This window comes from Leucopleurus acutus (genome assembly GCF_964270905.1).
Source record: "Leucopleurus acutus genome assembly, chromosome: 19".
NCBI classification, from domain to species: Eukaryota; Metazoa; Chordata; class Mammalia; order Artiodactyla; family Delphinidae; genus Leucopleurus; species Leucopleurus acutus.
The window spans coordinates 16,655,722-16,668,412 of record NC_139161.1 but is presented as its reverse complement, the minus strand read 5'-3'; the positions used below and the strand labels follow the sequence as shown (position 1 = coordinate 16,668,412).

The 12,691-nt window shown below is 42.5% G+C and overlaps 1 protein-coding gene across 2 annotated transcripts in view; it reads right to left on the bottom strand.

Annotated features, from left to right (window-relative positions):
- Nucleotides 1–6,179: 6,179 nt before the first annotated feature.
- The window catches only part of NSF (N-ethylmaleimide sensitive factor, vesicle fusing ATPase), a gene marked incomplete at its 5' end in the record, with an annotated part of 155,985 nt that continues 149,473 nt past the window's right edge, over nt 6,180–12,691 (bottom strand). The window contains 3 exons of one of the 2 annotated variants that reach the window (XM_082861332.1): nt 6,180–7,899; nt 8,388–8,443; nt 12,219–12,332. In XM_082861332.1, coding sequence (XP_082717458.1) covers nt 7,779–7,899; nt 8,388–8,443; nt 12,219–12,332 — 291 coding nt within the window. In that variant the 3' untranslated portion in view covers nt 6,180–7,778. Of the gene's footprint in view, nt 7,935–8,387; nt 8,444–12,218; nt 12,333–12,691 lie in introns of both variants that reach the window. The other variant, XM_082861331.1, reaches the window with a different exon arrangement.

Sequence of the window (12,691 nt, the reverse complement as noted above, 5' to 3'; positions counted from 1 at the left end):
TGTCACTATCTTGCTGCGAGACTTTGGACGTGTCCTTTTCATCTTGCTGAGTCTGTTTCTCTCCATGTAAAAGTCTACTGGCCAAGGAGTTGGGGGTTGATTGGGAACACCCGTCAGAGCCCTTTGGGCTTAAATCCTTTGTGACACGTAAATACAAATACAAATGAAGAAAATGTACACATCGGTGCTCCTATGAGAAGGAATTATTCATAATGTAATAGACTATCTTCTGTTTGGACAGCTTGATACAGAAACACAGTGTACAGGAGTCTATGAAGCTGGGAACTGGGCCCTAGATCTGCAAGGTTTCTCCCAGTCTCTATGCAAGACAGGTTCCTGTATCAGTCTCGTTACCTGCTACTGGGCTTCCTGTTGCCCAAGCCCCAGCTAGAGCGTGGAGAGGTAGGATGTGGATCCCAGCGTGTAGACGCTGAAGCTCTACTGCTCTGTAGCTCCCACGCCCTTCCTCAGTGGTAGACCCCAGGTAGCGGAGGGAGCATGGAACAGCCACTGGAGTCTCCTGTTACCTCCAAGTTCAAGAGAAATGCTGAGACACCGGATCAGCAGCCTCTGAGCTTTGCACCCTGTGGGTGGTCTCTCTGGGAAAATAATCATGTTCCTAATTCTTCCTCTTTACTTTCCAAAGGGCACTGGGAACGGGTGAAGTGTGTGGCTGGGCAGATTCACCGAAGTCCTCTGGGAAGCGGGACCCAGAGCCGGACTCAGCCCTCAGCATCAGACAGCAAGGAATCCGGACTGTTGCCAGATGCACGTGTGGTAAATTACCTGGATCCAACCCGCCCGCTGCCTGGGAGGCCTCCCTCCCTTCTCTCTCATCTTAAGTTTCTCACCCTACTCTGGATGGTGTGTGGTTTTTAAAGAAGGGGCTTTCTTTTTAGTTCTCTAGGGTCTGATAGGAACAGACCCGAGGCTTATCTTTGCACATGTTAAAGAAAATAAAAATGGAAAAAAAAAAACCCCACAGAAAACCACTTCTACTCCAACAGAACAGGCTGGGCTCATGTGAGCGCTCTGCCTGGTGGTAAAGACATCAACGTGGGCAAGATTCTGTTTCCCAGCTGCTTCTTCTGGTGACATTCCAAGATGCCTGCGAGGTGAGAGTTAGGAAGTAGGACAAAGCCCTGCAGTCTCCTTTTCTCTGTCTACTCCCATTCAAATCTGATAGACTTTCACATTCTGATAAAAGCCATAGGTTTAGCTGGGATCAAGTGGTAGGGAGGCCCAAGGCAATCGTTAGAGTCAGGTTTTGAGTTTGAAGAACCGGGAGTTCCAGGCGGCCTGGTAAAGCTGTTTGAAGAGCAGCGGTATGTTCTTCTCAGTCCCATTTTCTCTGTAACCCTGTTCTGCACGAGAGGCTCTTGGGAACTGCAGTCAGATCTCAAAAATCTTTTTCTACCATTCTGCAGTTTCCACCATTAACGCAGTACTTTTTTTTTTTTCTGTAGTGAACGTTGTAAATAGGTTATGTGTGTGGGGCAAGCCTCCTCTAGCTCCAATGGCTTCCTGAAGAAAGTGGTATCTTTAAAGGGGCCATTCTGTCCCTCCCAGCCCTGCTCACCTGCAGATTCTCCATAAAAACAAACTCCAGGTTGAGCAGTTGGACTGTAGGTCACCTTAGTATAAATTAGACAAAGGGTCAGAGGGAGAGTAGCAATATATTCCTGAAGTTCCAATGTTGTGGCTAGTAGATGGGGAGGATACCGATGATTCCTTCGTTTCCTCTCCTATAAGGACACGTCGTCCTGCATCCTTGTCTTTCGTTGGCCTGCGTGAGGAAACAGAAATGCAGAGTTCCTTCACACAGGTCTTCCGGCCTCACCTGTATGCTGACAGCATCAATCCGTGCAGACACCAAGGATCAGCATTAGGTGTTCAAAGTGGGGCAAGCCGTCACTTGCTCCCTTGGGTAAAGCGTCTCACAGCTGAGTTCTCCTTGATCCACACGGGTCCTCTGGAGTGTCCTAGAGGAAGCGAGCACAGTGGAGGCAAACGGGTCTGATGGTACGAGTCAGTGCAACAGCTCTGCCTTAAGAGTCAGAAAGAAGAGATGCAGCAGGGGCACAGTACAGAACACAGTGATTTCTTCCTCTTCGCCCTTCTCTCCTTGCCTAACACTGACCTAAGGTACCGGGTCAAGCCATCTTCCTATGTGCTCAGGCAGGTTCGCCAAGACGACTGGCTAGAAGCCATGCCTGCACTCTTGAATCTGCTGGCAGTGAGCCCTGCTAAAAAGATACACATCCCATCCCCTCTAGAGAGTCTGAAATGCCCCTCCCCATCTCAGACTGAAGTTTTAAATCATGTCAACCAGATAATGCTTGCTTTATGTGAGAATTCTTTCAGCAGAATGGATACAAATTTTCAAAACAGTCTTTTCATATCTATGTATTCTGTATTAAAAGTGATAAAGTCATGTTTCTGGGGCGTATTCAAGTAGCTGACAAGTAATTATTTAATAATAGTACATTGAGTGCATTGTAATTATTCTCGCCATAGTCAGGTAATAGTATCCAACAGAAATTTCCTACCAACCTGCTGTATCCAAAGTTTTGTAAAAAGTTGTAGAAGTTGTTGATCTTTTTGATTTTATATTCAAAAAGTCTCTTTTTATAAATATTATTTATTATACAATGTATATACCTTTGAGTTAACTAAGATTATATATTATATAAATATATATATATTTGGAGAAAATATATTTCATCATGCAGTTTTTTTCTGTTAAGTCATTAAAGAGAAGGTAAACAAACTTAAAACGGATACATTGTACAATGTGTGGAGTTTCCAGATTAATGCTTAGGAGGTCAAGAATATGAGATTCTGAATGTGGTTGCCTCCACTTTCACTCTGAAATTAGTGGCCCAAATTAAGGTAATTTCCTTTGTTTTCTAAGCAAGATCATCTGAGACGTCATGGACAGTAAGTCTGATCTACTAAAGGACTTTCTTACAGGCTTACTTTGTTCTAAATCAGCTTCTAACAAAGAATTTCCAGTTTTAGAAGTCAGCAATTGGGGCAGTAATTCACCTCATACACCCCAGCACTTCCAATGCACAAATTAATGTCACAAACACTGAGATACGGCTCGAGGCCCACAGACCATGGGGTTGGCCACCGACTTAATCCCTTTCTAACCCATGTTTTCAACTCCATTTATTGGGAAAATAGGATTTGCTTTACTGAAAATGAAACTTGAGTGGACATGGCTCTCCCCTGCTAGTTCCACTTGAGAGCTAAGCTTCGGAAAGGGTAGGTTGGCGGGAAAGAAGAAATGGTGTGCCCTGGGCTCTGGAACAGGTGTCGTTTGAAGGTTTAGATCTGTTTGGGCAGAACAGACCCACTAGTGGGCATGCTCTTGGGAAGGCCATTCTCTCCTTGGACTGAGGCTCCTAGAGGACTCACCTGAAGCTAATAGGTAATGCCTTTTCATCAATGAGATGCTGTAACTCAGTCTTATGACCACAGACAATCCTTTGGTCTTCAGACCTACCCATAAAATGTCACCTTCGGTTTACTTGGCACAGCAAAAATGTTTTCTCTTCCTTTTTCTTTCTCCTGATTTACCTTTAGTAGGAGTAAGTAAATTCATCTCACTTCACAGAAAAAACAACAGAAAAATAGAGGGGTCTGCCTTGTGCGGTGGAGATGGGCTGCCTGTGCTCTAACCTTAGATTATGGCTACTAGAAGTTCATGAACTTGCTTTTGCCCGTGACATGTCTTTATTTAGTACCTGAAAAGCTCAAATCACAAAAATGGTGGTTTCGGCTGTGCAATGAATCGGACGTGGAAAGGATACAGATGTCCCCGTCTCATGGAGCTGCTCATCTTTGTATTTCACTTTTACATGAAGCTAATACTCATCTACCCCAGTATTTTGGGCACTTTTTTTTTACCCTATAAAATCGCCAAATATTTAAATGGGCCCTGGTCACACTCACCAAGGCCATTGGTAACCCTTTCTATGATTGATTATGTTCTGTGATTTAAGGGAATACAGCTTATAGCAGTGCTTGAACATTCAGTTTCTCCATAAGCATGGATACTATTAAACATCTAAAAACAAGAGGAAGATCCGCCCCCCAAAAAAATCCAAAAGAAAGAAAAGATAATATAATGGGAATCATTATTATCTTTCAAAGCAGTATTATTTTATGAAGAAAGAAGGGAAGGGAAGTGTGTGAGAGAGTTCAAGGATGAGGGGATGAGGAACAAATAAAGGCAGAAGGAAGAAGCAAGGCTAGGGGAACGATGATGGTGAGATTATTCTAGGTGCGTCAGATGGTGGTGTCCAATGAGCCAACGGTGTATCCACGCCGGCCCTGGGGATGTGGATGTGTGCATGGCTCACCTACACGCACACACACGTGAACTTATTTCAGCAAAATTATGGCTGCTATAGTGTCATCATTTCTCCTAGCTCAACAGAGGACTTTCTAGGAGGCAAAAAATGATCTTACCATTAATCTTATACTCCCCAAATGGAGTGACAGGGTCAGCTGTGTGGAGACTGTACGCTGGGAAAATTTCAAACCTGAATCCCCCTTGCAAACTGTCTCCGCTCCTTGGGATTCTTGCCGATCGCAGGCGCCATCTCCTGCATCTTAATGTCACGGTGTCCACACAGCACACGCCCTCTGTGGGCCCAGCTCCAAGACCCAGTCTCGGCACTGCTTGCCAGCTGAAGAGAAACTCTGGATCATTTTGCAATAACTTCTGAAATCTACATGCTTTTTCAAACTCTCGTACACACCTTTCCCAGTCACTTCTTTGAAGAGGCTTATGGATCAAGTTGCCAGGCAAGGAAGATGAAATCTTGCTTTTTCCTTCTGTGTTTGGGCTGGGTCGGTTGCTTATAGCTGACTCAGTGCTTCAGCAAGTCTGTTTACCAGGATTTGATTATTATACACACTTAAATCTACTTCAAGACTTGTTGCTGAAACTTAGGGAGGCTGTTCACTGTAGTTTTTAGGATATGAAAAAGCCTTAAAGTAAAACAAATTTCAGGCTTGACCGTCATTATCCAGGTTTTCTGTGTTACATTAAAAAAAAAAAAGGTGTTTCAGGGAAGTTGTACAACTTTAGAAAGGATAAAAGAACCTCCTTTTCTGAGGTTTTAATTACATCTTCTGATAAAAAGTAGCCTGTTAACAGTTCATCCATAGAAGAAGAAATCTAAGGCAGCAGATAGTGGAGTCTCCTTTGCTTCACCAGGCCGTGCTGTAATCTCGAACGCTCTCTGCCCAGCATCGGCTTTGAAGAGTTCCGGGATGGCTCTAAGACATTCTCAAGGCTATGCAGGGACCAGGTGACCTCAGGGTCCTCCTCCCAGGAGGGTGTGGACAGCTCCTGGGGAGCTGACCCTGCTGTTGGAGGAGCCCTGAGGTTGACCTCTCCCCACAAGCCTTGCTGATTTTCTGGGTGGCTTTTACTCCTAACCCGAGCCACCTCTAAGGATCAGGGTTTAGGCTAAAAGATCTGATAGCTCAGAAACATGCAAATGGATGAAGGATACCAAAACGAACCATGTGAAGAAATCTCACTGAGAGTGTTTGAGTCCCTTGGCTTGTACGTATCATAGGAAGGAGTAATTCTACTTGAGAAACAATTTTCCCTTCTGGTTTATTACTAACCCGCTTATGGCTTTGGTACACTTCAGTTTTCTAGTAAAGGGAAATAAGTAAAAGAGGTATAAAGATTCTTATTGTGCACTAACTTTATAAAATATGCTATCAATCTGTATTTCCTTTATTTATTTATTTTTACATCTTTATTGGAGTATAACTGCTTTACAATGGTGTGTTAGTTTCTGCTTTATAACAAAGTGAATCAGTTATACATATACATATGTCCCCATATCTCTTCCCTCTTGCGTCTCCCTCCCTCCCACCCTCCCTATCCCACCCCTCTAGGGGGTCACAAAGCACTGAGCTGATCTCCCTGTGCCATGCGGCTGCTTCCCACTAGCTATCTACCTTACGTTTGGTAGTGTATATATGTCCATGCCACTCTCTCACTTCGTCCCAGCTTGCCCTTCCCCCTCCCCATATCCTCAAGTCCATTCTCTAGTAGGTCTCTGTATTTCCTTTAAATTAACTATATTTTCTGTATGATTAAAATCAGAGATTTTAAAATAAAAATCATCCATCTCTTTACACTAGTTAAAACAAGGAGGGGCTTTTCTGATCCCTTTCTTCATACACTCATATCAGTTATGTATATTGTTTTGTACAAAATATTTGGTCTACAGAATGTTTTCAAGTATATGTACTCTTTATTGCATTCCTTCATTTGCATTAAACAATATTTATATTTTTTCAATATAGTTTTGGACAAAACACAAAGACATTAACCTTATTTAACAAGACACATAAGTTAATACAATGTGTGCTGCTTTCATGGGAAGAGAAAAAAGAGGCAAGATCTAAAACAGATAAGGGAGTCCAGGATATTGGCCACCAGCAATCACAGAATTTCACAATACAATCCACCTAAAAAAAACACAACAAAACAGCCACAAAATAAGCTAGGGATGAAAACCCAAAAGAAAGTAGTTGTGACATACAAGTCTACCGAAAATATACAGAGAGCAAGACCTGGAGATAATTTACCTTCTACCATGGGGACAGATGACATAGCTACACCCAAGTACCTGATGCGTGACAAGCCTTACAGGTGGTGTTAGGTACCTTCAGGTGGCTCCTGATCGCTTGTCCTAGAAGTTTAAGCAGCAACGGAGAGAGAGTGGCATGTTCCACAAGTCTCCTCACCAAACATGGCGACCTGATCAAATGTCTTCAAACTCGGCTTACACCACCGTTCTCCTTCTCTTTGGAAGAAGTGCATACTGGGGAAAGGAAACGTCTTCAGTGTATTGGAATGGATGTTAAAAGACTGAGGGGAGAGGACTAGAAAGTGGTTTATTTTTTCTGGAAAATAGTGTTTTATTTATGCTAGGTAGTACAGATAATTTAAAGGAAGGATACATTCTAAGTAAGTCACTAAGCTAAGGAAAAAGGAAAAGTGGTGATACTAGATAAGCCTTTAATATTAAACTAAGGGACTGGCCCACTCAGAGTTGGACACTAACGAGTGCTGAGAGGGTTTTAAGTTACTTTCATGACGCCTTTCTGTTTAGGGGTGTGTGCTTTTTCCATACACATGTCTCACAAGCTGTTAACAACATCTACCAAATGGTAATGATTAGCATATCTCTTGCCACAGAGCAAATTACTTATATTAAGGGGGTGTCACAGCCAACATGGTAATAATCTGACTTTCTGTTAAGAAAGATCTCCTGACTGCAACTTGGAAACATCTCTGAAAATGACTGAGAACAGCATCTTAGAAATTCAAAGCCCTGTTTCTTTAGGCAAAGATAACCGGGCTTCCGGGAGAACCTTTAACCGTATATCCAATTACCTTTAGTGTTAGCACAAGGAAGTTACAAAATAATCCCTTTGAACCCATACCTCTATTCACTGCTCCTGGTTTACATGTAGAAAGTCTTCCTTCTACTCCGTGAACTGCTGTGTTGCAACATCGTTGCGTTTATTGAGAGTTTTTGGCTGACGGTGGTGGTAGGGAGCTTAGAATGTGTAGTGTTCACAAGCACAGTATGTTTCCCACGTTTAAAGACTGAGCAAGAAGGAATCGGCTTGCACGGAAAGGTGAGCACAGCATATTCTAAAGCAAATTTATACCTTCCACAAAACTGGGTATCTCAATAAGCACAAGGAAGCGAGTTTCACTGCACTAATCATGCAGAGCGAGCACGTGTTGAAGGTAGGGAACATTTCACTTTGTCCAGTATCTTGAGTAAGTCGAGTGAAGATCCCAGGCCACCTTCACCTTGGTCCCTTTCCTTGGTCACTTTGTATCTGAAAATAGTTCATTTTCAAAGTCGAGGGGGCTACTGAAAAAGACATATCCAAAACACAAAAAACAGATGACGGTCTGCAAAAAGCCGTTCGTCACAAAACCACACTAAAAGCTTCTTAGTGGCTTTTCTACATTTTTCACTATGTATTTGCTATTAGATGAGCATTTCACAAAAGAAAGTGGTTATGCTCCATGCAATTTAAAAGCAGGTTCCAATAAATATGTACCACTGAGCTTTTTCCTGCCTTGTGACAAGGAAGTTTTGCAAAGCAGGACAGGGAGAGCAAACCAAAAGTACAACCCATTTCCTTGCTTGGTTTCCTAGACCTACAACACAGCCAAGAATTCTAATAAATGGAAACAAAGTTGTCCAAGAGAGGTTGAGAATTCAAATTCACATGCACTATACAGCAACTCTTAGAATAGGCACATGGGTTTAAAAGAGTGGGAAGTCTGGCTGGCGGTCTTAAGTGTCGCATGTACTTACGCTCCTTCTTCTCTCAAGAGGGCCAAGAATTTTCTCACACGGTATTCAGGATCCATCTAAACACATCAGAAGAAATAAAGACAACGGGTTAGTGGTGCCTTCTAATAATGATGCACTTACTTCATGCCAAGAAAATGATCGGGTTTATACTTCCTTAGCGCTTTGCTGAGTCACAGAAATGTGTTACCTGCTCCTTGACCAGGATTCTGATACACAGCAAAGCAGACTGTGTCACTCAAGGGAAGTGAATGGGATTTCCCAGCATAGAGAATCGCCATGCACGAGGTTGCGAATGACCCAGCTGGTCATGCACAGGCACCTCAGTTGAGCGCTCCCTTAGCTAGCACCGGGTGAGGAGGCAGCACTGAGAGGCACCAAGTGTGAGACCGGGGCTGCCCATTCATGGGGGTGCACACGGCATCCAATTCACAGGGTTCATTGAAGGCATCAAAGTAAGACCAAAACTGAAGAAACCAATTGGTGTTGATTAAGCAACTAGAAAATAGCTTATTAACTCTATATAATGGACACTTGAGCTTTTCTTAGCCTTGGTCTCTCTTGCATAGTTTCTTCTTTACAATTAATGAAAAAAATTGTGCTGAAACTAAAAAAAAAAAGAACAGTGGGGCTGATTCCTCTGACATGCTCTCTGGATAATCCGGGTCTCTTGTGACTGAGAACCACATTGTGAGTCTAAAAAAAAGATGGGGGAGTTAGTTCTGGCTCAGGTTGTAGGTTCAGGTTGTTATTATTAATTATCCCTACTCATTTTCATTTCATATTCATATTTCTACTAATTTGTTTAATTATATTCTCACTGGTCCACCAGAGATGTGAAGTAATCTAAAAAATGATCATTAGAAACATCTTTAATGGGGCTCCCCTGGTGGCGCAGTGGTTAAGAATTCGCCTGGCCAATGCAGGGGACATGGGTTCGAGCCCTGGTCCGGGAAGATCCCACATGCTGCGGAGCAACGAAGCCCGTGCGCCACAAATACGGAGCCTGTGCTCTAGAGCCCACGTGCCACAACTACCGAGCCCGCGTGCCACAACCACTGAAGCCTGCGCACCTAGAGCCTGTGCTCCACAACAAGAGAAGCCACCGCAATGAAAAGCCCGCGCACTGCAACGAAGAGTAGCCCCCACTCGCCACAACTAGAGAAAACCCTGCGTGCAGCAACCAAAACCCAATGCAGCCAAAAATAAATTAAACAAATTTATAAAAATTTAATTCCTTAGGATTAATTTTTATTGTAAGAAACACAATAAATTTTTATTGTAAGAAACACACCTAACTTTTAAAAAATGTTCCAGGGCAAGGAGTCTGTTTCCCAAGAGGGAACTCCCTGCCCTCCAGGAATAGCTTTCAAATGCTCAGTGCAGCTGTGGGTAAATGTGCAATTGGATTCCCCCCTCCAACCACTATTTTTTTTTTTAAGATTTCTTCTCTTCTATCCCAGAAAAACATCTGAACAGAAGTTTCAAATGTATCAAAGTTAAGAGGTCAGACTACAAAGGACTAAGAAAAAGTGTGAATATTTAACAAGAGAAACATTTTTCCTCTTTGGGAATAGAATTACATATGAGTCAATTGTCAAGTTCTTTAAAAAAAAAAATGGAACTGGCTGGAGTTCCGCTGTAGTCAGTACTTGCAGGTCTTTGCCCATTAAATATATTTAATATGTGTGAGCAAGGACTTACTGACTTGCCTGTAGCTATGGAATTAAAAGTCAAGAGAAAGGGAGGAAAAAAGTAATCTAGATAAATGACTTTATTCCCTCAGGTGACATCCAGTCAGAGCAGATCCTCAGCACTGTGCAAGTTTTAACAGAATTGTGTATAGTGAACAGAGAGGTAACATGACTTACATTCTGCTAAACTACATGCCTCTTCACTTAGGCTCGGTCTCTCTAAGGCAGATCTAAAGAGAATTCACTCAGCTGCACCAAATCCATTTGATGTGAAGGGGTTCAAACTCAGAGGCCTATGAAGTGTCAGTCGCTGAAGATTAGGCCTGAGTGCCCCACTCTCACTTTCCACCCCACATACAGAGGAAGCATTAACTTGATCACTGACCGGTGGGCATCAAAGGAAGAGGAAGGGGTAGGGATTGGGGAGAAAAACCCACATAGTTTCTTCTATGCAATTATTGAAAAAAAATTGTGCTGAAACTTAAAAATTGAAGAGTAGAGCTGACTATCTGACAAATTTATCTTTTCCAAGGAAAGAGCCAATGTATATGCACCTTTACCAAGAATAATCCTAAGCAGAGTGGTTTGTCTGTAACTTTAATTTACTGCTCAAAATGAAAAATAAATAAATTGGCTTTAAAAGAGTCCAGCTGAAAGTTCAGTAAATTAAACTTTAGGTTTCTGAAAGCTACAATTTTATTTTAAAATAAATTTACCGGACTTCCCTGGTGGCGCAGGGGTTAAGAATTCGCCTGCCAATGCAGGGGACACGGGTTCGAGCCCTGGTCCAGGAAGATCCCACATGCCATGGAGCAACTAAGCCCGTGTGCCACAAATACTGAGCCTGTGCTCTAGAGCCCACAAGCCACAACTACTGAGCCCATGTGCCACAGCTCCTGAAGCCCATGTGCCTAGAGCCCGTGTTCCACAGCAAGAGAAGCCACCGCAATGAGAAGCCCACACGCCACAACAAAGAGTAGCCCCTGCTCGCCACAACTAGAGAAAGCCTGCGCACAGCAATGAAGACCCAATGCAGCCAAAATTAAATAAAAATAAAATAAATAAATTTATATAAAAAAAAGAAATTTACCAGCAAAGATTAAAAAGCATTTGCTTCATGATTTCAATTTGTTATTGGTCCAAGAGCCTATTTCAGAAGTAAGTGAAACTTAAATTTCACCTCATCCACCCACAGCTCACACTGCTGGAAGAGCAGGACTGAGCATAATACATGACTCTCAGAATGCAGCCAGCCTGTCCACCTAAGACCTGGGAGAGATTCATTCAACGGAAGTTTACTGAGTGCCCAACTATGTGTCCAGTTCTGTTCCAGGGGCTGTGGATTTAGTAGGGAGTGAGAGCCAAGGTCCCTGAACTCACAAAGCTTGGAAGTGATTTATTATCTAACTAGTATGTCAGATAAGGACAAAAAGACACAGGATGTGCACACGGAGGGGTGGAGTTACAAAAAGAAGAAAGGGAAGTTGCCCGTAGACGTAAGAAAGTCCCGAAGAGGTTTCATCTGTTTTTGTCCAGGCAGTAGCCAGGGGCTTAGTTTTCTATGTAATCCTGGACGCTTCAACCCTACAGTAGTTTGCATAAAATTTCTAGGAGCCCTGCCAGGGGAGAATATACACAGCTTAAGTCTAATCTGTACACTCAATTACCTTGTCCCTTGAAACTGTCTCCCAGGCCCCTTTTGGTGTCTGTGCGTCGCTTCCTGACCTCTGATGGACAACGCCATCCCACCCCCCGACCCCTGTAGATAACTGGCTGTGACCCTGCATAACTCATTGACAAACCGGTGGGACACTCAGGACCCTCACCTCTAAAATGAGGGGGCAGCAGAACAATTGTTCTTTTAAGTCCTTTCTAGTTCGAAGACCTAGTGACTCCCTAAATTAAAACTTAAAGTAACTCTATATTCTTTTCTTCTATTTTTGAATTTTAAGAAGTAGGAAAGAAAAGTACCAATAAGTTATTGTTTGATCTCAGAAGCAGGCTACTAACACCAACCTGATTCTGGAAATAATATAAAAGAATTATAATTTAAAACCTCAGCGAGAGGGAATGATAAAAACTCTTGGGATATATCGTGAAGCTTCTATGTCTGAACCATACGGAGAAGCAAGCATCTTACCTGTAGGGACATCTCGATCAACATTAGTAACTTCTTGATTCCTATCCACACCTTCTTCCCTTTGACTTGCTGTGCAATTGTGGTGCGTTCTTTATCCCTGAAGTTGCCCAACAGCTACAAAAACAACAAAAAAAACGAAAGCACTTCTGTAAGTGCATCAACAACATTAGTTAATTCCCACATTTATCCTTAAAAGAACAGTGATAAGAACTACCTAACTGGTTCAAGCTGACAGAATTCTCTCATATTTTAAAATCTAACCTGACTTGCCTGACATCCATTAGCTGCAATCATGAAAATGAAAACTGGTATCCAAAGCTCTGTTTTCTTACGGACCTTGATTATAATTTAGAGATATATTTGCTGGGGGAAAAATAGCTCCAATCCATAATAAATATCAGTTAAAATTTTTAACATTCCTTTCTAGGAATAATCTGTTATGTGTCAAAGCAGACTAAATTTAATTCTCTTAC